The following is a 26875-nucleotide window of genomic DNA, read 5'->3' as shown; positions in this document are numbered from 1 at the left end:
AAAGTCCAAGAGAATATAACAAGTCAGATATAGGCCTCTCAGTGCCCATATTCCAAGTGTGGGATAATGACAGGTCCGTACTTGGTCGTGGGCGTATTGAATGATCCGTCACCCTGAACCACAAAGTCGACGGCAAGACTGAGCTTCTGCAGCCCCTGGCCCTGAGGTTGGCCGCCATTCATGATGCTTGCGGCGTACTGCGATCCTGCCGCGGCGTTGATGACTTCGGGGTCGTACGCCACAACAGCAACATAGTTGCGACGTCCCATAAGCTTCTTGAGCTCGCGTTGGGACCCATTCGCGTCGACCTGGAAGATCTCCATCATGTCCTCCTTGGTGTCCGACACCTCTCCATTGGATTTGTGTCCGTTGGTAGGCACATAAAGCATCTTATTGGAGTTGTGAAGCATCTTGAGGATGTAGTTACCCGATGGTGCCGCCACGATTGGGGAGGTGATAATTTGGTACATGGTCTTGTGGTCGCTAGGGTGAGACGGGTCGTGAACCAACCCGGCGCCGCAGCAATTGACATCTGTTCATATCATGGTCAGCTTAGTCACCTTTTTATTTTGGGCTTGCAACTTATGCCGCGCCCAGAAGGACTGGATATTTAATAGGGCAGGGGTTTCCAGGAACAAGACATGGAAAGAAACTCACCTCCTGAAAGAAAACTCATCCTTATTCCCTTCTGCTGGGAAATTCCTTGCAGAGTCCGGATCAGGTATGTCCGCTCCAAGTCTTTCGTCTCATGCGTCCACAGGTCCTTGAGTTCCTCACCAATGTCAAACTCTCCAAACTGGTTGAGAACATTGCCCATGAGACCAGTTTTTCCGACCGCCTTCTTGACGTGAGTGAAGCCGTGCTGCACCACCTCCTTACCACCGACTACACCCGCCACTGAGCTGGTCACTTTGCCGAGCAGGTTGTATGTCGAGTTGACCGCCTTCTTGCCCGTGTTGAATGTGTTTGCCAAGCTCTCCACCGTGTCGAGCCTGGGATAGATAGGCGGAACGGATAGCATAAAGATGCAGTGCTGGACACTGGGTGGTAACATGGCGACCTTTGGAAAGATGCCTTGATACGTTGGACCGGCCAAGACTCTCGTTTGGGTCCGCTCTGATCTCATATCAACACCCACCACGACCATTGCCGGGCCCAAGTACTTGACAAAGTGCCACCCAGAGCCCGTTATAGTGAACAGATCAATGTCCGAGTTAACATTGCGCAATATTTCAACAGTCGTATGGTGTTGAAACAACAAGTACATTTCAATGGCCACACGCCCGATGTTCTTGAAAATTTGTGAAGATTGCATGTAGTCAGGATAAGACCCGAAGCCATCAAAACTGTTGGTGACGAGGGAGTCGTGTTAGCAGCGGAATCAAACTTATACGATAGGGGGTTCAAGACAAAACAGACTTACATATCGTGATCGTCGAGTTGTAAGATGTGAGGGATCTGAGCAAACGCCTCTCTCAAGAATGGCTGGTCAAAGTGGGACGTGTAATAGTGGAAGTAGGCATGAGTGACGTCTTCTTCATGCCGCGCAGTCCATTGCACGGTCTTGCGATTCTCCCTTCCTTGGATGGCGAGCCATTGCTTTAGCAGAGGCACCTCCTTCCAGAGCCGATCACCGTATATTTGATCACCGAGCCCCAGCTGTACGTGAAAACCGCCGCACTCCAGATTCCTTTGCAGCACGTCCTTCCACATGAAGCCGACGCCACCGAGTTTTGCCCTGTCGCCTTGCGAAGTTGAAGAGGCAAAATCGTTACCCGAGTGCGCCACGAAGCGCCAGCCGGTTTCACTGCGCCCCGCAACGACGAACTCGTAACGCGTACATCCCATGTGGGACGTGACCGCATAAGTCCATTTCTCAGTTTGCTCGCCCATTTGCAGATCCAAGTCGTACTTGTAAAAGCTCCAGCGTTGATGGGTATGAATCACATGTGGCATGAGCTGCCGCGGGTTCGGTGACAAGTCTACACTGCGATGAATGTGTATCGTGGGCGGCTGAGGAGCGTCCGTGACAATCATTATGCTCCCCAACCACACACCCCTCTCCACGTCCATGTTGACGTACCGCAAGTAGGGGCCAAAGTAAACACCATTTGTAGGGGCAACCTTGAAGATCTCCACGCCGGAGCTGGGGGGAGGTCCAGTGAAGCCAGCAGCACTGGGTGCAGCCGAGGCCGCCACGCTCATAATACTCTCAGCGTAGCCAGGAGTGTGGGGAGGATACAGGCCGGGCGATGCCATTCCCTGTTTACCACTCAGGAAAGGAGAACCAAGAGAGTTGCCATAAGTCGAAGCTGTTGGTGACAATGGGGCTACCTCGTGGTTGATCGGATTTGGACCCTTGGGGAACTCCCACTGCGTAGCCTGAGTGGCAAGATGGATATAGTAGTACTGCCCAGAGTTCTGGTCGAGATGGGAGATCCATCCTTCTGGCAGTGGGGGTGGCGACGAGGGGCCCTGAGAATGTAAAACCGATGGCGTGTGTGTGATGGTCGGTTGGCCATTCTGGGAGCTTCCTGGCCTGGGGTCATTGGCAAAGGCAGGATGACCCGGATGCTGTAGAGCCGGCGAAGCCAGGTGATTTGGAATCTGCTGCTGTTGCGGCTTCTTCTCCGGGCCTTGAGCAACGGGAGTCTGAACTGCGCCGGAAGAGCTGGATCCAGCAACTGAAGCCGATGTAGTGGCGGCCGCAGAACTTGCAGCGACAGGCGCTTGCCCAGGTTGCGAGCTGGAACTGGACTGTTGCTGCAACGCAGGGCGCTGTTTCTCGTTTGGATACCCGGTACCACCTCCACTGACGCTAGAGTATGCAGGGGGAGGGGTTGAAGCTTGCATGCGCTGGAAATCCTGCTCCAGAACGCTAACTTGCAAACTTGGCTGCTGGGATTGTCCGTTCTGTGCCGTGGACGACTGAGACGGGCTTCCCACTGGATTTGAGCCCTGGTAAACCGTCGGGGGCCCATGGGGCTGTTGGTCCGGAGTCTCTGTCGGCGTCCACGGGCGTTGTGCCGGGGGCTGTCCACCATACTGGGCAAGTCGCTGCGAGGCCGCGGCGCTCTGCGCCTGTTGCGCTTGGAGGGCCGTGAGGGTCGCGGTCCCAGATATGCCCGAGGCAGCATAGCGAGCCTCTATGCCACCACCAGGAATCACACCCGGTTCGACTATCGGGGTTTCTGGAGGCGGAGGTGAGCCGCGACTGGCGCGGGTGGTTGACGTGGAGGCATTCGAGTTGAAACGGTTCACGCTGCTTTCCTGAGGCATCTTGAGCGTGTTTGTAGCCACAGTCGGCCGCTGAGCATTGTTTGCGGAGCTGCCTCCAGGCGGAGGGTAGTATGGTTTGCTCTGGTAGCTGTTTGAGATCCTAGGCTGCGGCTCCTGCGGTTGTGGCTGTTGCTGCTTGGGCGGCTTGATAGGCTTCGCGAACAGATTATCCTTGTCCCCATCTGGACTTGTTGGCGACAGCGCACTGGGCGCGGTGCCCCTCCTTTCAGCAAGACCTGGTCTCTTTTCGCCAGTGGGGCTGAGGCTCAGGCGCGGAGATGTGTCATTGTAGCTTCCTCCAGAGCTTGCAGGACTGCTGGTCTGTATCCTTCCAGCGGGCGAAGGCCTCCGACCAACATCATCGTCTGGGTAAGGCAGCCTGGATTGGAGCGGCTTCGAAGGGCGCAGATCCTCATCGTCGGGGTATGGGAGGGCGCCGCAGAGCTCGATGCGCCAGGGGGCAGCGGGAACGTTGGCTTGTGGGAGGGCGAAGCCGATGAGGCCGGCTCCGGGGGTCGCGGGTACTTGAAACGGGCCTGATCCGAGGCGGCAGGACTCTTGTTGAAGATGCGAAGGGGCTCGACGGTTGGGCTGTCGCCACAGTCGTCGACCGGGCGACTCATGAAGAGCTCTTCATCCGAAAAGCCCCTTGATCTATTTGGCTCCATGACTGTGTGCGCGCCCAATCTGTCTCACTGCAGACGCAGGTACAAAGCAACGGGATTTGATCCGAGCAAGGCGGGCGCTATATGATGACGTGCACGCAGTAGATGCGAGTTTATTAATAGGCCCAGGCTAGACCGAGATGCGCGATGCGGAGGCAGTTCGGGGGCCGTTTTTGAAGGCCAGCGGGGTTTCTTTTGCTCTGTATATGAGAGCTCTGGAGCTGCTGTGGTGTGGCGCCGGTTGGTTTGAAGGTTGGTTGAAAGCTGCCCCTCCTGCCCCGGGAAACTGCGTAGAGGGTCGGACCGGTTACTGTAAAAAGAGCCGCGTGGCTTTGATTTGGGTTTGTTTTCGTTTGGTTTAAAATTACTGATATGGTAAACGCAGCCAAGCACACTTACTTTGCTTACTTTTGGCCAAATATCAACAAGTTGGCAAAACACAGTTGCGCGCAACTAACACACACACTCTCTCAGTCTGGGCGACCAAGCAGGGTAGAATACCGAGGAGGCAAGATCCCGGCCGGCGACAAAGCAATCAATGTGACTTGTCCGCTGCAGCTCCAGCATCCATCCGTCATTTTGGAGGGGCTTTCGGCCCAGCCCATCAACCTCTCCCGCAAGGGAGGCCTGTCTTGGTGGAGGAGCATGTGTCCAATCAAAATGTCTGATCAGACCACCTTGGAGCGTGGGCGCTTAAGTGAGATTGTGAGAGGGGAAAATGCGCACATGCAACCTTTCTCCATGGTGAGAGCCTCGCATGGAAGCGCCCAGCCAAGCTTGCAATCAATGCCAGAACCAAAGGAAGCCTATCCAGAAGCGGGAAGCCCGGTGGCACATTGTGTGGCAACTCGAATTGGGCACCTATCTACCCACCTCAGCCCACCGCACCTGAAATGGAGGCTCGGTATTAGGGAAGACTTGCGGCATTCCATTAGCGGCGAGAAAAATAAAATCGACAAGCGGAGGGAGCACGGAATAAGGTTAGGTAGGTAGATGGGAACGAGCTGCGAACAGTAAAGAAGAGTAGGTGGTTTCGGGACATGCACTAAATTGAGTGAGTGAATGTTCATCTGTGAAATTGAACTTTTTTTTTTTTTTTTTTTTTTTGGTTGTCTGATCGTTTGGTCACAAGCAAACATGGTCAAGCAGGCTTGACCGAGGAAGGGCACGCACGCTTATGAATCTGATGAAGCACGTCCGTCCGTCAATCGTTATTTCATCGCAAAATATCGTGGGGTATCAACCAGAGCAGGGATTGGATGCCCGCGAGTCGAAATGTCTCGTTGACATCCATGATTGCTTGATTGCATCCGTCTGATGTTTATTACTTTGCTTTCAGGTACCAGACAGCCCAGACTTGCCATTGCCGGATTGCGAGACACAAGAAGGTACAAACTTCATCACAGACAGGGTTAGGGTAATTGTTTCACCTCGTGATGTTGTCAAATTTTCTTACTTTCACTGTCAAGGGCTGGAGAACATCAAGATCACAAAAAAGCCCAGCCACAGTGAGGAGCAAACTGTGAGGGGCAGCATCCCGGAGCATGCTTCCCGGCACCCTCCCGGTAAGGCAAAAGCCCAATGTAACTTTATCAAGTGTTGGGAATCATGGCCATCTCGATGGCAAAAAGTGCAGGACTTCTTATGCAGTTTGTCTGAACTTGTTCGCCTGTGTCCCACCACATGCTCTCTCACAAACATTGCTTTCGTGCGTCTTGTTGTCATTTTATTTAATGTTAGGTAATTAGACCGACAGATGTGAATTGGCATGAGCTCCGCCGCGTCGCCAACCTGCAGGCAAGAGCACAACAGTCGGCGTGCCGTGCTTCAAGGCCGTCCTCGGCGCGTGGGGGAAACTTCGCTCATGACCTTCGGCAACCAAACCCTTGAACGGGAAAAAAGAGGGGGCGTGCTAACTATGACGGCAGACGGCACTTTTTTTTCCTCTTTTCTCTGTTGGCGAAAAAAAAGTCTTCACGGGACTCTTCCCTTAATACAGATAGTATGGTTCGATCTCTTTGTTGTTTTGCAAGCTGGTTTTAAACGGTTTCTTTCTTGCGCCGCCTCTGCAAATCCATCTCATGTTTTGTTGTATTTTCTTCTACTAAGACGAGACCATAACCTTTTTTTTTCTCTCTCGTCTGTATACAGGTTAACACAGGTGCCTGTCCAACACAACCAGATTTTTTACTTACCGGTGCGGTGGCGTTTACGAAAGGGTTTCCTTTCATTCTCATCATCTTTTCTTGTCCTTCTCATGATTCCTAAGGCTCCGTCTTGCTAGATCAGGACCTTCCCCATCCTCAAAGTCGTTTGATACAGAAACAAAACTTGTACCACCACAAGTTCACCCCTACTGTTGGATTACCACCTAGTGACAGGTTAACCCCTGAAAGCACACTTATTACCCTGTTTTTATCACTCCCGACTCGGGTATTCACCCTATCATGTCTCTTCACAGGGTTGGTTCGATCGAGTCTTTGTCGTTCGCACCTACTGGTGAGATACGATCGCGCCGCGGATCCGACGCCTCGGTGATATCTGTGCGCCCGACCAAGCTCACCTTTAATCCCATCCCGGAGCAGTGGGATCCTCCGTCGGAGCGCCACGGCAATGTTCAGGCTGTTGGAGCGTTCGAGGTCCCGGAATGGAAGAGGATTTGTATGTGCTCCTTTACACAATAAGAGTATCCCAGCATCAAGAGGTCTGCCTTACTAAAATGTTCTTCTCAACACAGCACAAGTTATTGCCGCTGTTTTTTACTGTTTCCTAGCGGCGGGTGTCTGTTTTGGCTATGCAGCAATCAAGCCAGTACTGAAGCAAGAGGGTGCATACCAAGACGTTTGTATCGTTGATGGCACCGTTGATGACACCTGCGTCGAAATCCATCTTAATCTTATGTTCACTGTCGCTGCAGTTGGCACGAACGTGGCAGCTCTGCCAATAGGGATCGTACTTGACAAGACCGGTCCCAGATTTTGTGGTCTACTTGGCAGTGCCTTTCTTGCTGCTGGTTCCCTGATGCTGGCGTATTCCAAGGCCTTGCCATTTGATGGGTTACTCTGGGGTTACCTCCTCACTGCTCTCGGTGGCCCCTTCATATACATTTCTTCTTTCCAACTCAGCAATGCATTCCCGAAGCACTCGGGCTTGATTCTTGCGTTGCTGACGGGAGCCTTTGACGCATCAAGTGCACTTTACCTCATCTATAGACTCATCTATCAGGCTACAAGTGGTGGTTTTGGCTTGAAGAGCTTCTTCCTAGTGTATCTGACGGTGCCGGCTCTCATTGCCGTTCTTCAGCTGACGTTGCTTCCCAAGCAGTCTTATAAGACAGTCGGTGAGATGATCGAGGATATCGAGGAGCCTGGCAGGCATCGCGAGGCCGACGATCAGATCGACGAGGAGACCGCCCTACTCCGGGAAGAAGAGAGACACCAGATTGAAGACCAGGTTGAGGAGCTTTTGGGTACACGCAAGGTTGACAAGCAAGTCCAGCGAGAGATCAAGAAGAATGAAAGGTCGGGGGTCTGGGGTGTTATGCATACGGCTACTATCAAGGAGCAACTCATGTCACCATGGTTCAGTCTTATCATGATGTTTACAGGTTAGTGAAGCCCTGGTCCCATATCCATTCCGGGTTGGCCCGAGTCCGCTGACTGAAGACCCCGTCGGGCGAGTTCATAGTTGTGCAAATGACGAGGATCAACTTCTTTGTCGCGACAATTTACCAACAGTACAGCTACCTCTTCCACAGCCATCAACAGGCCCGCGAGATCAACAACTTCTTCGACCTGGCACTGCCAATCGGTGGTATTCTGTCGATTCCATTCATCGGCACCATCCTCGACCGTACCACAACCGTCACCGTACTCATTTGTCTGGTTTTCGTGGCGACCACCATAGGCATACTGGGCATCATTCCACAAGCCTGGGCCGCCTACGGACATGTTTGCCTCTTTGTCCTGTACAGACCTTTCTACTACACGGCCGTTTCGGACTACAGCGCCAAGGTCTTTGGGTTCCGGACGTTCGGTACCGTCTATGGTGCTGTGATATGCCTGTCTGGCCTGTTCAATTTGTCACAGCCCGCGCTCGACTACATGTTCCACATGACATTTGCCGGCAACCCGACCCCGGTCAACGTGATACTCATGTCCGCAGGCCTGCTGGTGGGCGTGGCGCTGGTTATTTTCGTCAGCGTCAAGGCCGGTCGCTTCGGTCAAACTCAACAGCGAGACTCGTCACCATGTGTTGAACGACGAGCATGAGCGGGTGGCTTATGGTCGCCATGTTTGGAAAACAGAAGGGTTCCAACTTCAGGGCTGCCCAAAAAGTTTGTTTGAGGGCATGTAAGTCTACTAAGGCACCATTGTGGACGTGAGAAAAAAGAGGTGCTGTGTGGTCGATACCTGTAGCGTTGAGTCGGGGCGTTCTGCAGAGTTCAGTCGCGCAGTACGCAATACTTGTACCGAGGAAATAAAATAGTTTTGAATACAACGCCAAAAAAGGAATGGTTGGGCCCTACTACTTCTGTCATTTCCGGAAAATAATCGCTACATGGTGACATATTAATATGGACAGACTATGCATATAGCCTCTCAGCAATAACCATAAATATCCGAACATAGCTCAATTCTCCGATATTATGACATGGCAGCACTTCTAAGCTAGTATCCAGAAAGAGACCTTTCTTTGGTTGGTAAAAACTGGGGTGCAAGAGAAAGACTCTTCTGTCAGTCCTGTTAAAACTCCATGGCTTGACCAACACCCTCCTCGGCTGCCTTTCTGGACCTTTCATCCTTCTCCTCCATCTCCTCCTTTATCCTTGCCTCGACCTCATCCCGAAGTCCCTGGAGATCAGGTGGTATGACCGAATACTGTACACTGGGGGCGTTGTTGACAAATCGCAGTTGCTCAGTGACATGCTGAACGATCTCTTGAAGTCGTTTCTGCGTGTTCCGATTCTGGCGAGGCTCACCAACGACTTGCTGTAGCGTAGGCAGCAGTGTGTCCTGGCGAAATTTATCGCGCCAGGGCGTGTGAAGGGGTATGACGGGGTCGATCTTATCGTGACAATCAATGGCAATACTCGTCTCATATGCCCAGGCACGGGCAACGTTGCGGGGAGTGTAGCCTCCACCGCCAAAGAGGATCATGGGAATCCCAAGTTTCTTGCAGAACTCGACGCAAGAGCCATGGCCCTGCACCTGCAGGTTGAAGCGTCCCAGGCGATCGCCAGCAAGGGAGTCAGCGCCGCACTGCAGAGCAATTGCTGTCGGGCGGAATTTGGCAACACATTGCCCGATGACGTTCTCGAACAGTGCCGAGTACTGATCGTCGGTGATGCCGTCGTTAAGTGGAACATTGATGGCATGATGCGCACCAGGGTTGAGCTCGTTCTTGGGTCCGTTTTCATCCAGCGGACCAGTCCCGGGAAAGAAGTTGACGGGGTCGTACTTGTGGAAGGAGACGGTCATAACGCGGTCGGTAGAATAAAAGGCTTCTTCTACGCCATCGCCGTGGTGGACGTCGATGTCGATGTATAGGACTCGAGGATGACACCGGAGAAGCTGCAAGATTGCAATGACAATATCATTGATATAGCAGAAGCCCGATGCCTCGGATCTTTTGGCGTGATGCAGTCCACCGCCCCAGGCGATGGCAATATCAGACTGGTTATTGCAGATTTTCCTGGCGGCGTCCAATGAGCCACCAGCAGACATGGAGCAATAGTCGTAAAGACCCTCGAATAAGGGGCAGTCGGATCCTCCGAGGTTAAACTTGAGGTCTGGATATGGATTATCGACATCCCTAGGTATAGGCTCCGGTAGGACCGTTCCCAGGAACTGAATGTAGTCGCTGGCGTGGAACATTGTGAGCTCATCATATGTTGCCGCTCGGGATACGTAGTTATCCATAGCAAAATTCATGCCATACGACGATATGAGGGCTTTTGACAGGGTAAGACGCCAGGGCTTCATCGGATGCGTCTGTCCGAAATGGTGCTTCTCCATTTCGGGGTTCACGTGGAAGGAGACATTGTGTCCCTTAGGCCTAGTTATATTGTAGGTCTCTGCCACCCTCTTGATCTTGTTATAGAAGGCAGCATTGTCGGCGTCGCTGACGACATCCAGAGGATCCACGTAGTCCTCAACAATTGGTTTGTCGACCTCGACGTCGCGAGGTAGATAATTTGGCCGCGGCGGTCGATATCTGTATGAGTCTGCATCCATGCTGGCTCGCACGGGGTTGGTACTTTGGGCTAAAGGTCAAAGGTAAAATCCCAAAAGCCGTGTTGCTGCGTTTCCTCTCATGCAGCAAAGGATTGGGACTGAATATAGCGCGTCGATAGTTGGTTGGTATTCTGGGTACGAGCGAGGCTGGCAAGCTTACCTTGGCTCAGCGAACAAGACCAAGTCGAACCAGAATAAAATCCTCTCCCAGGTCTTTGTCGTGTCTGACTGGCACCAATACAGAGGTGCTAATTTTTCCGACCGTTAAGATGGCCGCTGTCGATCAGGTAGACGAAGAATATAAAGATCCCAGAATATTTTGAAACTAGGTATGTACCTTCAGACAAGTTATTTGAATGCCTTTCTCACAGGGCTGTTTTTGCCATGGTTGCAGACGCGCGCGCGGTCTTATCCAAGTGGATACCTTGCGAAGCAGCAGCCTTCCACCCGACCTCAGTTTACCGTACCCCAGCAAATCAAGCAGATAAATGCCAAAGCTTCCACCTCAAAGTGGGTCTCGTGACAATTTGTCATGCATAAAAGACAGGTACCTACCTAGAATCCTAGATAGACCCTTGCTAGCGGCGGTACCCTCTGATGGATTTTACCTACCCCCACCATCTCTTGGCAGCAAATCGAGTCGCGAAATCCTCTGCCTAGGTAATCGATTTAATTCTGCGTGTTGGCCGGCACTTCGTCATTCACCATCCCGACGTACCGTAACCATACCCTACCCTGCCTCATCTGGACGAGATCCATCTCACCCACGCGATAACTTCTTCATCAGTAGCATCCGTCCTCGCAGTCACACCCTTGCGCCTTGGGGATTCTATGTCTTTTACTGCTACCTACTTGCACAAGCGCGATACCATCTCGCGCCGACACCAACGAGGCGGAAGCTCCTGTGGTCGTCGAGGTGAGCCGCTCAATTTGTCAAAACGCGTCGCGCCCATCAATGTGATAAGAAAAGGGACAAATATTTGGTCAAGAGCCCAGTCACCTTGTCGCGCCTCCCTGTTCATCTCCCAGCCTCCTTCAGCAAGCAAACCAGCAACGTCTAGTTGACAACTACGTAAGGTACCTTACCTACCTTGGGTACTTTGTTTGGTACCTTACTATTGTTGATTTGTTCGTTCTGGCTGCCACATATTGATCGGAAGTCGCCGGTACATTCTTTATTTCTCTCTATCTCTCGCTTTCCCGCGCTTCATCTTGTCCCGTTTAGTTGCCGCTCCCTCCTGCCTCTAACAAGCGCCTGTCGATCATCCACTTCTTGTCGTCGCGTCTCGTTTTGTTCACACTTCAGATTGTCCCTGCCGCGTCGTGCCTGGGAGCCGACGGGAGGGAGTCTGCGTCAAAAGTCATCGTTTCAAGGCGTTCTGCGCATCTCCAAAACAGACCGAGGCGCGACCTCATGCTATTTGCCCGCTTTGCTACACCGAGTATCGTTGCGTCATTATCGCAGGCTACATTATAATACCTTACTCAGCAGGTTCAACGGCTATTAACTACCATGCCTAGAGACGACCTGTCAATCGACTTTGTCAAGAGGATGCCCCAAGGCGAAAGCATCGACCCCTCCCTGATCTTGGATGACTGGATCAACCGCGTGCAGAATTTGCCCGAGGAAATCCGCTTCATTCAAGATGAAATATTGGACAAGGACAGGCAGTATAATGACTGCATAAAGATCATTGAGGATCGTGACAGCCGTATCCAGAAATACATCAAGGCTCACGGAAGCCACGCAGAAAACCCTAAGGAGGCTAGCCTACGTGCCACAATCCGGGAAAACTATGCTACAGCTGATCGACTCGCCGGCGAGAAGGTGGCCCTCTCCGAGAGAATGAAGTTGATCATGGACAAGCATGTTCGCGAGCTGGACAAGCAGCTCAAGATCCTCACTGATAGAAACGAACCCGGCTTTACCGACCCTGACGAGCTCCCATCCCTCCTGCGCCCGAACGCAAACCCACCCCCGACAACCTCTCGAGTGTCCCTCACCGTTAACACCAACATTCCCCATAGCCAAAGTCAGACCTCTGCTACCACGACGGCCACGGCTCGCGCGGGGAACTCATCTATTCGTACTGCACAAACGCTACACAACTCTGCATCGGCGCCCGCAACGCCAGCAGCTGGTATCATTTTGGGCCGACAAGCTCGCGAGGTTTCGGCCGGACCTAGTGGCGGAGTTCCTAAGAGGGGCCCACGTATCAACGGCGGAGCCGGCAGCGCCGCAACACCCACCAGCAATCTGGCTAGACACTCGTCGCTGGGCCCTGGCACGCCAAAGGGGCACACAGCTACTGGCGTGCAGAGGGCAGGTAGCGCCGGACCCAGAGCATCCAGCAAGGGCGCGGCAGCGGCTTCGTCTGGACGGAAAGGGACACCATCTTCTACAGGCGGGCGAAAGAAGACTCCGGGGGCATCTGGCGGTACCACGAAGTCGGGGTTGTCACGGGTGAAGCGCGTAGCAAAGAACTCGCCATCTTCCAACGCCGACTCGGAGCTTTCTGATGACATGTCTGCCAGTGGTGACGAGGTTAGGTCCCGCACTGGTACGCCCAGTGCCCCGACTTCAGTACCTTCGCGCAAAGATGGTGGAGCTCATGGGGAGGGACTAGCATCAGGAGCCACGCTTCTTAAGAAGGAGAGACATGGTTCGGATGATGACGAGGAGATGGTCGACCCTGAAGACGAGGAGGCTGGCGACGATCGGAAGTATTGCCTGTGCCAAAACGTCAGTTTTGGCAATATGGTGGCCTGTAAGCGAGCCTGGTCCCAAGATCTTCTTACAAAGTTAGTTTCAATTATGTTCGCTAACCTGTCTGCTTGCTGTTCGGTACAGGTGATAATCCGGATTGTCCACTCGAGTGGTTTCATTGGTCCTGTGTCGACCTTAAGTCGGAGCCAGCTGGCGCATGGTTTTGCCCCCGTTGCAGGGAGGACCCCAAGGTTCTCGCCAAGGCCGGGAACAAGAAGAGATAGCGTCTCTCTGGCCCGCTTGTTGCAGATCCAAATGCTGCCGGTGGCCGTGACAGCTGCTCGGCCACCAATCTGAATAAGAACAAATTCCCAACCGAGGGCGTGTCGGCAGAGTCGCGTTCCATGCCTATCGACGGACATGTTAACTCACAGCGAACGGGTGGCCCTGATGTCGTTAAGGCGCTTCGCCATGGTGCCCCGCCTCCCCAGCGCTCCCATTCCCGTAAGCGCAACGCTGGACTCCCCAAGCGGTATCGAGATTGATTGTCTAAAACTATTTGTTCATGTCCTAGGGTTTCTGGAGACTGGAATCATAGAGCCCAGTAACGAGACTCACAGCGCAACCTAGGAAGGCCACGGTCTGTTGCCGAACCGGGCAACTTGTTTTCAAGGTTGACATGGTACAGCGGATATTCTCATGGTTTGTTTTGTGGCGCGTCATCTTGAGTCTTGTAAGTTTTGGTTCTCAATTTTCGTTGTTGGTCAACACGTAATCACTTCGAGGATTGATTATCTATAAGATTGAAAGAACTAAGTACACAGAAACGAGATCGTACTTGACACTTCCCACCTCGAACGTACCGGGAGTCTGAATTGGATGTCAAAGATGACTTAAGAGTAGAATACGAGCCGTGAGAATTAATTCGCTTTTCCTAACTTGTCTTCGCCATTATGCCTTGTCTCTGGAAGCAATCCCGAATACATAACACGCTATTATTGCCCTTGCTTGCATTGCCCCTTTCAGCCCAAGGGGGCCAGGTTGATCATCAAAAACAGAAGAATTCATTAAATTACTAGCTGAGAGATTGTATGCACTATAGTCCGCCACACTATGGCTCAGTGCTCCAAGAGCCTCAAGCTACCCTGCACGACTACGTTCTCCAGGATGGATCCCGGGGGGATGTCGATGGTCTGACCCTCGGTAGCGACAATGATGACGGTACCCTTGAAGGTAACACCACGGCCCAGGTTGACGGCGCCGGTGATGGTCAAGTGGTCGAGCTCGATCATCTTGGGGATAGAAGAGATGCGCTTCTGGAAGTCCGAGACCTTCTTGAAATCGGTTCCCAGCTTGATGAGCGGCGCATCTCCAAAGCGGGCGGCGCTCATTTGCAGTTGGCCGTGCTTGACAGTGTAGAGGTCAGACTTGACAAGCATCAGGTCGGAGCAAGTCTTGACGGGCAAGAAGCGGCGACGGGGCACGTTGACACCGTGAGCGTTGTTGAAGTGGCGGATGGCGGCACCGACAGCGGTCTCGAGCTGGATGATAGAAATGTCTGACTCGCCCTTCTTGTCACCGGGGATAGTCTTTCCATTGGGAATGATCTCCATCTCCAGCTCATGGTTCTCGACGACGCGCTTGATGGCCTGCACGTTCATCCAGATGTTGTTGGTGTTGAAGTACCTGAACTTCTTGATACTCTTGAACTCGTTGACGTGCTCCTTGGGGACCTGAGCGATTTCGAGGAGGCGGACCTTGCCCTCGTAGTCGATGATGGTACCACCCTTGACATCGGCCTTGGTCTTGTTGGTAAGCTCCATGATGTACTCGGCACCAGTCTCAACCATGTGCTGAAGGATGCGGAGGTCGACGACGGCACCCAAGTTGTCCACGTTGGACAAGAAGATGTACTCAATACCGCGCTCAATGAGCTTGTCAAGAACTCCAGAGTTGTAGAGCGACTCAAAAACGTCACCGTGCCCGGGAGGGTACCAGGCGTCGATGTTGGAGTCGTAGCTCTTTGGGACGGGCAGGAGAGAGTCCTTGAGGATACGAGGATATCTTGACTGGTTGAAGGTCATGATATCAACGTTGTGTCCCTCGTACTTCTTGATGATGGAGGCGGTGTCCTCATCAGTGTTGAACGAGTTCATCAGGATGAACGGGACGTTGGTGCCGTATGTGCGGTTCAGGTGCTCGACCTGGCGGACTGAGAGGTCGAGGAAGGACATGCCATCTCGAACCTCAATGACCGACTTGGGTCCGACGCAACCCATCGAGGTACCAAGACCACCGTTGAGCTTCAAGACTGCGAGCTTGCTAAGGAACTCAACAGACTCCGAGTTTGCCAGTTCATCGTAGTCAACAACCTGGCCTTGCGCAGGTGGTGCGATGCGGTCCCAGTCGCTATTCAGGGCAACATACAAGTTAGTTATTCATAGGGAGACTAGATGGATGTTCCGGAGGGCGATGGTAGCATAGCTGGTACTTACACTGTAGAGCCCTTGGCCTTGTCGTTAACAAAACGGCGGAAGAGCGCGAAGAAGTTGTCCATCTCGGTCTCAAACAGCTGCAGGGGATCAATATTCATTAGCGCACATCTTGGTGCAAACAGAATTGGGGATCACTTACATTCTTTTGCTTCTCGTCAGTGACCGTCTCTGCCAGCGCAGTCAGCGCGTTGCGCATTTGGGCAGCGGCGATGTTTGTGGAGGCATTCTCGAAAGCCTATATCAAGGGATTGGGGTCAGTACTAGCAAGCTCAACACACATCTATAAAATGATCGAGAGTGTTATCGACTCTTTCACGATGCCAGGCCTAGCTCAATAGAGAGTCCGACCCCTTCTGTACGGTCGTGGAATTTGTGTCTCCTATATGTGGTCGGAGACAGACCGATCAGAACTCCCCGATGGGAGTTGAGGCGAAACAATGGCATTGTGAAATACACATAACACAATCCCAACCTTTCATCCAGAAGAAACCAGATGTTTTGCTCAAATGACATCCCGAGACTTAGGTTGGTTTGTAGATGTGCCATAGTAGACAGATAGCTGGTTCAAGCTGCCTTACTTACCATGTGAGACTGAGTCTTGCCATGGTGGCGGGGAGCAAACTCGGAATCGCCCTTTGTCTCAGCAGACTCGGGCTTGAGGTGGGAGGGCAGGGCGCTCTTGACCGCCTTAGCGACATTGGACGCCATCTTGTGTATGTTTTCGTAGAGGGTTTAAGAGACGGTGTAAGAGGGATACTGCGACTGGAAATCCGATGGTCTTATTCAAAGCAGTTTGGTGGCTCTTAGCTGCTCGTCGTCGGTTTATGGTCGAAGCTAAACCTGGGAACAGCAACTATCAATTAGCTTGTCTGTCAGACCTTTGTAGGTAGGAATTGTTGACGTAATGTAGCAGCAAACGATAGAGCTCCAAGAGGTCGAGGCGGGGCTTTTTGAAGGCCTACTGCGGCATGTCAAAGCTGGGCAACCTCGATCATCAGACGTCAAGCTTACCTTTATCTAGAAACCTGATGCAGGAGTGACTGAGGCGACCACAGGATGAGGAACTGAGGTGGCTAAAGACAAGTCGAGATTCTCAAGAGTACTCTGGCAGGTTGCACCTACCAAGTTAACCTACCCTAATAGATTGCTTTCATCCAGCACCGCTTGTGCTCCTCTCGTCTCCTGGGCAAGAGCCCCGCCATTGCCAGGATTATGGCAAAGGTGGAGTAGAAATAGCCAGGGTCGGGCCTGTTCTCGTTCATTCGTAGTGGTTTCCCGACTGTTGAGATGCAACATGAGGAATCTTACCTTATGCACATTGCGGGTTTTTCTCGTGACGGGGGGATTTTCCAAAATCATCCCATCTTTGTACCTAGAATAAGGAAGAGACGAAAAACTACAGAATGACGAAGAAAGAAAGAAGAAGAAGAAAAAAGGCATTATTGTTACCCGTACTACTAAATCTTTAGCAGCTTTCCATCTAGTTCTAATCTAGAATAAAAGGCCTCGTTTAGGTCAAAACATCTTCCGTCTGCAAACTAATGAAAACTTTGATTGCCCTTGATTGTTCTAGTCAACCTACTTTGCTTACATTTTATCTACGACACAACAAAAACCAACTCAATAACTCATTGCATCCATCTCAATTCAATTGCATATCACCGCACAAAAGGAGGCGGAGTGGATCGAATTACTAGTTCAACCCCTGCCAATGAGCGGGTGCTCTAGACTAACTAACTAAATAGGGGACCATTTGATTTGCTGGATCCAGGTCCAACCGCCCAACGTAATTCAACAGCAAGCGCCGACATTCGGGCCACTTTGGTGCGCCCACCCTGAGGATCACGACGTTGGCCGGCAACCAAGGAGTTTCTTTTTTTCCCCCTTCTCTCTCTCACACATACATACATACACGCTCTCTCTCCTCCCCCTCCCTCTACGGATAAGCCCCTTTTTTGCTTTTTACCATTGGTCACCCCCCCCTTTTAGCCTCGTCGGTATTGCGGCCACCCTCCCGCTCGTTCAACGTCGTTCAGTACCTTGACGGCCAACCAGTCCCACCAAATCAGATTTCGGTACCCTGGACACGTGTTTTGTGGTTGCGGTCCGGCAGTCCATCTTGCCTCGCATGTGGTTGCTGAGGTGTTACGGAAGCTTCCAGACCGGCCTGACTTGTTCGGATCATGGTTGGATTCAGCATGTGTACACAATAGCAACATAGTACAGCAGAGCAAAACATCACGGACACATTCTCTGTCTCCGACCCCAGTGGAAGAGACATAATCTGCAAAATTTGCGGTATTTCCTTGGCTTCGTTGCACACCCCTTTTCCATCCTTTTGCCCTGTCAGAGCCCCAGAGGACTAGGAAAATGAGTGGTGGCGAGGTGCCATATTGGAACGTCAACGTTCCAGAGGATGAACGTTCTGTGGAATGTCCCGACTTTCTAGTCTCCTTATCGGACAAAGACCGCACTATCATAAGCACCCTGGATGCCGATTACCGAGCAGATTCTTGGGGGCAAGTCAAGAAGAAAGTTTCCACCAATAGGCTTGACCTCTTTCGTCGAAAGCCATCTGATCTGCGGCGGTATCTTGAGTACACATGGAAGCTGAGGCAAGATCATGGGAGTGTTATGCACTTCATATTGACACAGAGGCTTCATTGGGAAATCCCCATCGAACCCACGAGTGTGGTCCCGTTCGAAAACCCTAACGACTACAAAATCCTCCGCAACGACTGGCCATATGGAATCGACGAAAGAATTGTACACCTTGTAGTTTGGACTCGCTTCGAACTTGGAGAAGATCCTGCAACTGGGGACTTGACGGACGGATCCAGGAAGCAGATTGATCAGTTTGTGAACAAGACCTTTGCCCAGGATGTGCCTCCGGACCAGGTAAGATAAAAAGACATCCATGATGCTCGACGTTCATCTGGGTACCCCTGACTGTGCTCCGTGTTGGTTTGGATATTGATCATCTTGTGATTTCCTTTGACGCTGCAGTATATCTGGTTCAAGAATTGGAAGTCTCTCAAATCAGTCCAAGCTGTTGAACACTTTCATGTGATGCTCTTCGAACCTGACCCTACCGTCATAAGCAACATTACCAATGGCGATATTCCTCTTTGTGAGAAAGTCTGATCGCAACCTTGCGGAGCAACCGGCCATGACAGCAGTTAGTGATAAACATCCATAGCTTTACTCAGAGGCCTCATTGAATATGCAGTCATTTGCTTCCGCTCCTAATTTCAACGCAGGGAGCCTCGGCAAATGGAACGGCCGTGGGTTTCTCCATGCGAACCTTGATTTGCCACCCAGAGGGGCCAGAGTATGTTTGCTCGGGCTGAGGTCTGAAAGCAGTCGTGATCCTGTTCACCAGATGGGCACCCAGCGCCTCCAGCGTCTCGAATGAGGTGCCTTCTACTGTCTGAGATGCTATGTCAGTATAGGGTGTGGAATATGAACCTGCCGAAGATCAGACCTACCTTGACTACGAGGGCTTCTAGAGCAACATAGGCGTCGGGTGCGTGATCAAACTTGTCAATCTCAATATCGAAAGCCACAATCTGTCTCGCGAGCCTTTCGTTGGAGTTTACGCCAATTAAAGTGGGTATCCGGAGATCGTGTAAACGAAGGGAGATGCCAAAGATGATGGGCCCAGTTGGGCCGGTCTCGCTGCTGTTGGCATCTTCACCAAAGGAAGAAATGGCAGTAAGGCTTGCGCCGCTGCCGAGGAGCGATGCCTTGGGCAGTGTAACCGTGACGGACATTGTTCGTATTCTAGAGACGTCCAAGACTACCTTGTCGTCCTTGCTAGAAACATTTGATCGGGTCCCATTGACGGCCAGGCCCGTCAGGCTCGACCAGATCGTCTCCAGCACGCCTCGCAGAGTGTTCACACCCTCACTCTGACCCGCCGGCTTCTGGTACCTCTCCAGGCTGGCGATTACGGCCTTGCTCAGCGTGCCATAGTGCACCGTGTCGCCGGCCACCTTGTCCGAGGCCGAAGAGTCGCCGAACGGGTCCCTGAGCGATATCTCGGCAGAGACGAGGAGCGGCTGCGGCTTGCCGTCACGACCCCACGCGTCCTGGGCGGCCTGCACCGTCGACTGGAGGTTGCGCACCCGCACCACGGCAAAGGGCTCGCCTGCGGCTGTGCGGACCTTCCAGGTGCTGTGGATGCGCTGCTGGGCAGTGGATGGGGCGTCCATTTTCGTATCGATCGGAGCGGTATCTACGAAAGAGATTCGGAGGGGTGTGATATGTAGGATGTGGGGTGTAGGTTTGAATCGAATGTTTAATTTCGAGGCTAGGCGCTTGTTTGTTTATTTGTGTTTTAGTTTGTTGGTTTGTTCGAGGTTATTGATTAGTTCTAAAACTTCTGAACTGTTGTTACTTTGGAGGTGGTACAAGATTGTGACAGTCTTCAATTACGCATAACCTCTGAAGCCTCCGTCCCTACCAATGAACTATTTGCGTCTTTTTTTTTTTTTTTGGGTTTTTTTCCCTTCAACTTTGTGGATTACTAGATTCCAACCCGAGTTCAGATAGCCTAATCCACTGTCAAATCCACTGTCAAAGGCCCAGCCGTCTGTTCTGTAACCCTGTAGCCCTCAAAGATGCATCTCAGGGCAACTGAACCCAATCGCGTGCATCATGAAAGTGTTGCTGTGTTGCTGCTCATCCAACAGCGCTTACCCAGGTAAGCGCCTTACTTGGGGGCTGTATGATATGGGCCCCCTCAAAGAGGGGGTTACAAAACCATGATTTTGTAAAAAACCGTGGGCCAGTTAGTGCACAATATGGAATGGCGCGCCAGCCCACTAACAAAAGCGGAGCATTTTTTTTTTTCCAGTAACTACCGCAATAATTTTTTTTTTGTTAGTGGGCTGGTGCGCCATTCCATATTGTGCACTAACTGGCCCACGGTTTTTTACAAAATCATGGTTTTGTAACCCCCTCTTTGAGGGGGCCCATATCATACAGCCCCCAAGTACCTGCCTTATGTCGTGCAAATTGTGATGAGCGACCCTGTCAGGCCTGCCCAAGCTGCCTGCCGTATTGTCGATTGATGTCGGTACTTGCCCCACCAAGCACACGGATTTCGGGTTGACTTAACCTACCTTACCTATCAGCATGTTTGGTGACTGTAGTCCTCACCCTAGTTAGTCTAGACTAACCAACCCAGTGGTATGGTACAGTATGGATAATTCCTTGTTGGATGTTGGTATGTTCGTAAATTTTAATTTATTTGTGACTATACCGTGTTTAGTGCAGTGGGACGAGTGTTCTTAAATCCACGCCGAAAAACATGATGTCGAGCAGGCTCAGGGTAGGCTTTCAATGAAGTTCTTCCGCGGCACGGTATCCGCATAATAGTCACGGTCATTTCTTTCTCTAGCATCCTTTCTTCCTCTTCGTGTACCATAGCTTCACCAATATGAAATTGTAAATGCGACGTCTGTAAGCCTATATTTACTATTGTAACACCTCCCATCTTGAACAATAACATTATATTCTCATCTATCACTTTAAAATGCGATGGGTCTTGACCTTTCCCTGTAGTCGAACGATTCTTTTGGCTTTTCGATGTGTATTTTGATCTTCAATTTCTTTCTGTATGATAGACTGAGCTGCAAGGCCGTAGAGCAAAATGTAAAAAGTAGCTTTCGATAAAACAGGCTCCGGAGATAATATCCCGCTTTTTGACTGCTGATCCTGGATTTCCTGAGCTCTGGCATCAAGCTCCAGGTTCGCAGGTGATACAGAGCAAGTTCCACTCCTGCTCCATGGAAGAAGTCGGTGAGCATACAAAATCTGCGAGGTGACTGATATCTATGCCAACATAGTATCTATTTCGGTCAGGTGTTTCGCCTAAACGAGACAAAACGGACCTTTCTCGTCAAACGCACGGCGGGTCGGACGTAACGCCAGCTTCGCAGGAAACCTGGTGTGGAGCAAAGGCCAAGTCAACAACGAGGCGGTATGCTTCAGATGGATTTCAACATGCGCGTGGACTGCCACCGACTTGACTGAGGTTTTTTTTTCTCTCTTTCTTACCACACACGGCCATGAGCACCCCTAAGAAACCCTTGCATATTACCACATGGTCCCCGCAGGAGAAACACGTATTGGTCATTTCAGTCTGACCTGAATCACTAGGTAGTCTAGCATATGGATGGCTTCATGAGGCGAGAGATTCTTATTTTATCTTTTACTCGTACCGTGTTCATCCGTGAACATATTTTTTTTCTTTTTTCTTTTTTTCTTCTTCTTTGCTGTTATAAAAGTTAGGGTATATCCGAAATCGAAAAAAAAACTTCAGTAATCATAAACCAATAACACCGCACGCTTTCAAAGGGGAATCAGAAAAGACCCATCGTCACACCTGTAACCTGCCATACCATAACGCGGAGTCAGGCAGGTCCATGTCCAAACTGCAGTTATGATTCGCTGATATTCTGTAATCAGTTTCTCCACGTCTTGCTGCGTGCTAGGGCCGTACTCGGCGGCCATGGCACGCATCCGATGAGACGATGCGTCAAAGTTCTGTCCGCACTTGACGAGCTCCCCCGACAGACTGTTTATGACTGATTCGAGGTTATTGCCGGTCTCGGCCATTGTGAGAACGACAAGATTCATGAGCGTGTCGTCTCTGATCTCCTTCTTCAGTGACAGAATGTCGTTGACACTTAAATAGACAAATTAGCTGGTGAACCATGAGGACATGCGAACGAGTGAGCCCCGTCCCAGACTTACTATATGGTGTTTTTGTTAGCTTCAAGCCGTAAGATAGGTTCCTCAGCCCGTATTATCTTGGGCGGAATGTTCCCTCGTACGAATGCACTGAATCATACGCGGTGCATGTTAGCTTTTAATATTGCTCAATGATGTCGAGGTCCTGCATGGTCAAACAGTCCAGATCACGAAGCTTACCAGGCAAGATCACACATAGCGTCCACAGCAGTGGTACCTAGTCTCCATTCATAGAAGTCCGCCACCCTAGGCAGCTCGCCCGAGAGGCGGTTCGCCTGTTCTGGGGCGGTCGCCTCGATGAAGTATTGGAGGGAGCCATAAAATGCCTTCCTCTGGGCTTTGTCGAGAAGCTTTCGAAAATGAAGAGCAACTTCGGCGAAGAGGGTAGACACAACGTGAGGGCATACTGGTTCACTGCCTCCAGTGACAGAGAGACCGAGGTGGAAGTGTATGAAGTCGAGCGTTCGCCGACGATATTCGCAGGCAAGCTCGTAGCTCGAAGCATAGCTTGTGACCCCTGGGACGATCTGGGCGTCTATGGTATCGTCAAACAGAAACATCCACAGGCAGAAGACGGCAATGGTCTTGAGGACCTCCCAGTCAGCCTCCGGCACCCAACTCGATGCAAACAAGGCAAAGTCAGACCTGCAAGGAGTGTTAGCAAGGTCTGACACCCCAAAATATGATGCTATGGTCACGTTAAAGGAGGTACAGACTTCTTGAGCTTTGCGAGGCGGATCGGATCACTAACAACCCGCTCAAGCGTACAATCCACCACGGGTATTAGTTTTCTGTACATGGGGTTGACGGCATGGTGCCACTGGTCAAATATGGGCCGCCAGTCGGGCACTCTCATGGTTTGGCCCCTGAGTGATGAAGCCATGGTTATTGCTGTCAAGGCCGTAAAGATACAAGAGGGGAGGGGAAATTGAGATGGGAGGTCTTTCGTCCGTAGTCTGAGCAACGCGAAGCTTAAAAGACAAGAAAAGGTATGGTGTAGCTAAGGTATGGAGAATGTCTCCGTATCTTGCCACGAGGGATGGAATGTGGATTCGTTATGCAGTTCGTCCGTTGGTCAGGAATGTCGGTACAAGGAAGAGTTCTGAACAAGCATTACAAGTTAATATAGAAACAGCATGCCTGAGCCAGTCGCCTTTGGCATGGTAGTTGTGGGCCATATCATACCAGAGTAGAGAATCAAACATGCGGTTTGGAAGATGTGCATGGGGGCCCTATCGGCCTGAACAAATGACAGTTCACTCCTGAAAGGAAGCCAAGTTTATGGATCCATAGGTCGGCAGGGAGAATGTGCGGCAATGTAGCGAACAGCATCAACTGGGGGGTCTGTGCTAATAAAGGCGGACGGACTATCTAAAGACATTAGTCGGTCGCTCGGGTCCCCCCGAAGCCCGGGGACCCTGCCCTAAACTAAGGCCATGTGGTGTCGAAGAGTTGGGCTGACCAAAGAAAAAGAAAGATAAATCCCTATTCTATAAGCATCCCATAATGGCCACTCGGCAACAGCAGCGAATGGTCGTTCGAAGGGCTGAGAGCTGCACCGCGGTAATTCATTCTGGTTGGTTGCCGATGATCTCATGCTTCAGGATGAGGCATGATAGTGCCTGTCAGATGAATCATGGACCATAATACTATGACAGCGGATACTTAAAAGAGAGGCAGAAGGACGTAGCGTGAACAGGCAAAAATACCAAAAGTTACATCAAGAAGAAACCGCAACTTGATCCAATCGGTGTGTTGATAACAGACTGAGGGAACCAAAAGGAGAGAGAATTACGTGGTGGCGTGAGTGGAACTTTGCCCACTGTCGCATATAACTCCGGGTCTGTAAGTAGTAGTGCGTGAAAGGCATTGACGCCCTGGGACCCGATGTTAACGATTTGTCGGAATTTGCGGAGTTGGACGAGCCAAGCAAGGAACACCTAGTAACGGCCGGCCTGGCGTCGCCATCAAGAGCCAACAAAACGGCACAGGCGGCTTGCCTCAACCACACGATCGGGACTGGCTAAGAGCACAAAAGCAAGAATAGTATACGGCTGACATACTTTGTAGGATGGCCACCAAAGCTTTTTTGCCGTGACCTGTACTGTTCGACCGGCGGCCTCAAGAGCGGGATCGTCGACTTCCCCTATCGTCATGACGATTTCTGGGACGACCCTTTACTGCATTGTTATCTGCTGCTTGGTGGAGGAAACCAATTACGCGAGGGCCGCTTGCATCACGAAATGGGTCAAGACTTGAAAAAAAAAAGGTACTGTAGGCGAACTAACTAGCGCACTAGGTAAGGTCCGGCATTTGAACCGCGATCGATGTATTCGATTCGTACAAAGTAGTCTTGAAATCCGAATACGGCATTGGGCATGCATGTCCAAGAGAGTTCCAGACGGGATTAGTGCATTGTGGAGACTGGAACTTTGGTAACTAAGCCTTACCTTACCTAGGTACCTACCTAGGTAGGTACCTGGGTAATCAAATACTTGCACAGGCCGACCCGCGTGACGTGGTTAATTGCCGCCGGCAAATATAATGCCCCTAACCCTGTTGCTTGCCTTTTTGTCATTGTACCGTACCACCTTTAGCGAGCTCTGGTACCTTTACAAGCTTTTAGGTACCTTGTGAAGTACGCGCTCAGCGACGATCAAACGAGGAACCTTGCGGTATTGACAAAGACTTCCCGAGACTTGCCAAACATCAAATACTCGCCTTTGTGAGAACAGAATAGTATACCACGACCTTGCCAACATCAATCGGATGGAAACCCCGATATATATTCTTGGACTTGGTAATCTGGGGAAATATGTCGCCCACGCCCTCAAGAAACAGTCTTCAAGGACGCATGTAACCCTTTTATTGCACAGAGAAAGCCTATTAGAAGAATGGCAACGCTGCGGGCAGACCATCGACTGCGTTCGCGATGGAGCTAGCGACAAATTGTCCGGATATTCGACAGATCTGCTTTCAGGGTCCTCTCCAATCAATAATCTTATCGTGACGACCAAAACATACAAGACAGTCCAAGCACTTGCACCTATCAGGCACAGGCTTGGCCCTGAATCCAGCATATTGTTTCTTCAGAATGGGATGGGTAAGTTCTATCGATGCACTATTGCCGGTGCCTTTTTTTTTTTTTTTTGCCTGTCCTGACCTGGGTGAGTCGCAAGGAGCTATCGAGGAGGTCTCTACCAGTCTATTTAAGGATGCCAAATTGCGCCCCAACTACTGGGCTGGCATCGCAAGCGTGGGAATATACAAGCACGGCCCTTTCTCCATCGTGCACGCTGGTAAAGGCAGCCTAATCCTTGGAAAAGTAGAAGGGCGCACTGATGCCTCCTCACCAGCAGATGCGCGCAGAGGGAATTTTATGGTGCAACGCCTCCTCGAATCAGACGGACTTGCAGCCAATTTGGTGGAGCCCGAGTTACTCAGGATTTCGCAACTTCAGAAGCTGGCGGCCAACGCGATAATCAACCCATTGACGGCTTTACTTGGCTGCGTTAATGGCGAAGTTTTTGGCAGTTCATCCCGAAAGAATGTCATCCAACAGCTTATAGCAGAAACGGGAGCAGTGATCCGTGCCCTTCTACCGTCCAAGGCGGGAGAGGAAATTCGCGAGCAATTCTCCGACCAGAGTCTTTCCCAATATATTACGGAGGTGGCGACAAAAACGGCACAGAACTCTTCATCGATGCTGCAAGATTTTCGAGCCGGCAGGGAGACCGAGATTGGGTATATCAACGGATACATTGTAGAACAGGCCAAGAGACTTGGGCTGCCGCACGCGCGCAATTCGGCCCTTGTGAATATGATCAAACAAAGGAAAGCCCTATCTGAAGATGACGAAGTCATTCCCAAGCTGTCTGGACCGCCATAGCTGAGATTCATATCATATAGCCGTTCAATCGGTGTGGGCATCCTACGTTCGCGTGGCTAAAGAGCTGTAAAAGCATGGGATGACATTTACAAACTACCCAGCCAAGCGGCTGACAGAATTAAAACTACACCCAACCATTTGCTACATTTATACTGCAGAATATGCAATCAAAGAAAACTCAAAGCGACCAAAATACCAGACTACTTAGATTCTACTATTTATGCACGTTATAAGCCATTAATCGCTGTTTTGGTTGAATAATAAAATTTTAAGTTTGGCGAGTGCGGCGTGTTGTTCGAAGTGCTAATATGGGTTTTGGTGTGTATCTTAAGTTTGTCATCCACTTGCCTACCTTACCTGCCTTACAATACAAGGTAGGTACCACGTAGGATGGAAGGATCGTAACCAAAGGCAACGACCGTGCGAGTGGATGCCCAAGATGGGGACCCTGGTGGTAATCGAGCAATTGGCAGCGAAACACGTGGTCGCGAACCTCGGCCACCACTCACCCCAGAGACAAAGTCAGCCGGTGGTTGGCTGCGGGATCACTCATGCTGCCCAACATCGGCGCGCCTTCCTTGGCTCGGTATTGGACCGAGACTGATTCTTATGGGCAAGATCATAACATAGAGTACAATAGAGAATTGAGTCGCGCAGCCATAGAAGGAAAGGCATTGAGAAAACCGGCTTGATTGGCCCGGAATCAAGAATTCAATCATTGATTGATTTGCAGGTGCAATATTGAATCACAAGATGTCGTTGGGTCGCCGCCTACGTCGCGGGCGGGTACGTAGTCGGCGAGATCCGCAAATCCCCAGCCACCTAAATATATTTGGTACTGTACG

The 26875-nt window shown here is 51.2% G+C and overlaps 11 protein-coding genes across 11 annotated transcripts; 5 read left to right on the top strand and 6 right to left on the bottom strand.

Annotated features, from left to right (window-relative positions):
• Positions 1-38: 38 nt before the first annotated feature.
• MGG_01636 (Fso1) lies at positions 39-3947 on the bottom strand (the record flags this gene model as incomplete). Its single annotated transcript, XM_003714576.1, has 4 exons — positions 39-532; positions 658-1346; positions 1424-3583; positions 3637-3947. The coding sequence occupies 4 exons, from the start codon at positions 3945-3947 to the stop codon at positions 39-41; spliced, it is 3654 nt and encodes a 1217-aa protein (XP_003714624.1).
• Positions 3948-5279: 1332 nt separating this feature from the next.
• On the bottom strand, positions 5280-5490 carry MGG_15746 (uncharacterized protein; the record flags this gene model as incomplete). The annotated part of the gene is made up of 2 exons (XM_003714575.1): positions 5280-5339; positions 5401-5490. The coding sequence occupies 2 exons, from the start codon at positions 5488-5490 to the stop codon at positions 5280-5282; spliced, it is 150 nt and encodes a 49-aa protein (XP_003714623.1).
• A 386-nt stretch (positions 5491-5876) lies between these two features.
• Positions 5877-8549, top strand: MGG_15745 (uncharacterized protein). Its single transcript, XM_003714574.1, has 3 exons — positions 5877-6605; positions 6682-7551; positions 7632-8549. Exons 1-3 carry the CDS (start codon positions 6392-6394, stop codon positions 8213-8215), a joined length of 1668 nt encoding a protein of 555 aa, XP_003714622.1. The 5' UTR covers positions 5877-6391; the 3' UTR covers positions 8216-8549.
• MGG_01633 (histone deacetylase phd1) lies at positions 8416-10621 on the bottom strand. Its single transcript, XM_003714573.1, has one exon. It carries the CDS (start codon positions 10178-10180, stop codon positions 8690-8692), a length of 1491 nt encoding a protein of 496 aa, XP_003714621.1. The 5' UTR covers positions 10181-10621; the 3' UTR covers positions 8416-8689.
• A 165-nt stretch (positions 10622-10786) lies between these two features.
• On the top strand, positions 10787-14195 carry MGG_01632 (uncharacterized protein). Its single transcript, XM_003714572.1, has 3 exons — positions 10787-12948; positions 13032-13391; positions 13462-14195. Exons 1-2 carry the CDS (start codon positions 11694-11696, stop codon positions 13169-13171), a joined length of 1395 nt encoding a protein of 464 aa, XP_003714620.1. The 5' UTR covers positions 10787-11693; the 3' UTR covers positions 13172-13391; positions 13462-14195.
• On the bottom strand, positions 13634-16547 carry MGG_01631 (UTP-glucose-1-phosphate uridylyltransferase). Its single transcript, XM_003714571.1, has 5 exons — positions 16394-16547; positions 15965-16222; positions 15522-15617; positions 15383-15459; positions 13634-15296 (listed from the first exon to the last, which is right to left on the bottom strand). The coding sequence occupies exons 2-5, from the start codon at positions 16088-16090 to the stop codon at positions 14006-14008; spliced, it is 1590 nt and encodes a 529-aa protein (XP_003714619.1). The 5' UTR covers positions 16091-16222; positions 16394-16547; the 3' UTR covers positions 13634-14005.
• Positions 16548-17091: 544 nt separating this feature from the next.
• MGG_14803 (uncharacterized protein) lies at positions 17092-18624 on the top strand. The gene is made up of 2 exons (XM_003714570.1): positions 17092-18280; positions 18389-18624. Exons 1-2 carry the CDS (start codon positions 17753-17755, stop codon positions 18524-18526), a joined length of 666 nt encoding a protein of 221 aa, XP_003714618.1. The 5' UTR covers positions 17092-17752; the 3' UTR covers positions 18527-18624.
• Positions 18007-19816, bottom strand: MGG_01629 (uncharacterized protein). The gene is made up of 2 exons (XM_003714569.1): positions 18871-19816; positions 18007-18812 (listed from the first exon to the last, which is right to left on the bottom strand). Exons 1-2 carry the CDS (start codon positions 19594-19596, stop codon positions 18612-18614), a joined length of 927 nt encoding a protein of 308 aa, XP_003714617.1. The 5' UTR covers positions 19597-19816; the 3' UTR covers positions 18007-18611.
• Positions 19817-21576: 1760 nt separating this feature from the next.
• Positions 21577-23446, bottom strand: MGG_01628 (uncharacterized protein). The gene is made up of 5 exons (XM_003714568.1): positions 23327-23446; positions 22858-23243; positions 22322-22786; positions 22145-22231; positions 21577-22076 (listed from the first exon to the last, which is right to left on the bottom strand). The coding sequence occupies exons 2-5, from the start codon at positions 23022-23024 to the stop codon at positions 21740-21742; spliced, it is 1056 nt and encodes a 351-aa protein (XP_003714616.1). The 5' UTR covers positions 23025-23243; positions 23327-23446; the 3' UTR covers positions 21577-21739.
• Positions 23447-23647: 201 nt separating this feature from the next.
• Positions 23648-24400, top strand: MGG_15744 (uncharacterized protein; the record flags this gene model as incomplete). Its single annotated transcript, XM_003714567.1, has 3 exons — positions 23648-23704; positions 23924-23986; positions 24212-24400. 3 exons carry the CDS (start codon positions 23648-23650, stop codon positions 24398-24400), a joined length of 309 nt encoding a protein of 102 aa, XP_003714615.1.
• Positions 24401-24749: 349 nt separating this feature from the next.
• Positions 24750-26301, top strand: MGG_01626 (2-dehydropantoate 2-reductase). Its single transcript, XM_003714566.1, has 2 exons — positions 24750-25244; positions 25321-26301. Exons 1-2 carry the CDS (start codon positions 24911-24913, stop codon positions 26028-26030), a joined length of 1044 nt encoding a protein of 347 aa, XP_003714614.1. The 5' UTR covers positions 24750-24910; the 3' UTR covers positions 26031-26301.
• Positions 26302-26875: the final 574 nt, after the last annotated feature.

This window comes from Pyricularia oryzae, chromosome 2 (genome assembly GCF_000002495.2).
Source record: "Pyricularia oryzae 70-15 chromosome 2, whole genome shotgun sequence".
NCBI lineage: Eukaryota > Fungi > Ascomycota > Sordariomycetes > Magnaporthales > Pyriculariaceae > Pyricularia > Pyricularia oryzae.
Note: the sequence above shows the minus strand (reverse complement) of the source record. Positions and strands in the feature narration are given on the sequence as shown.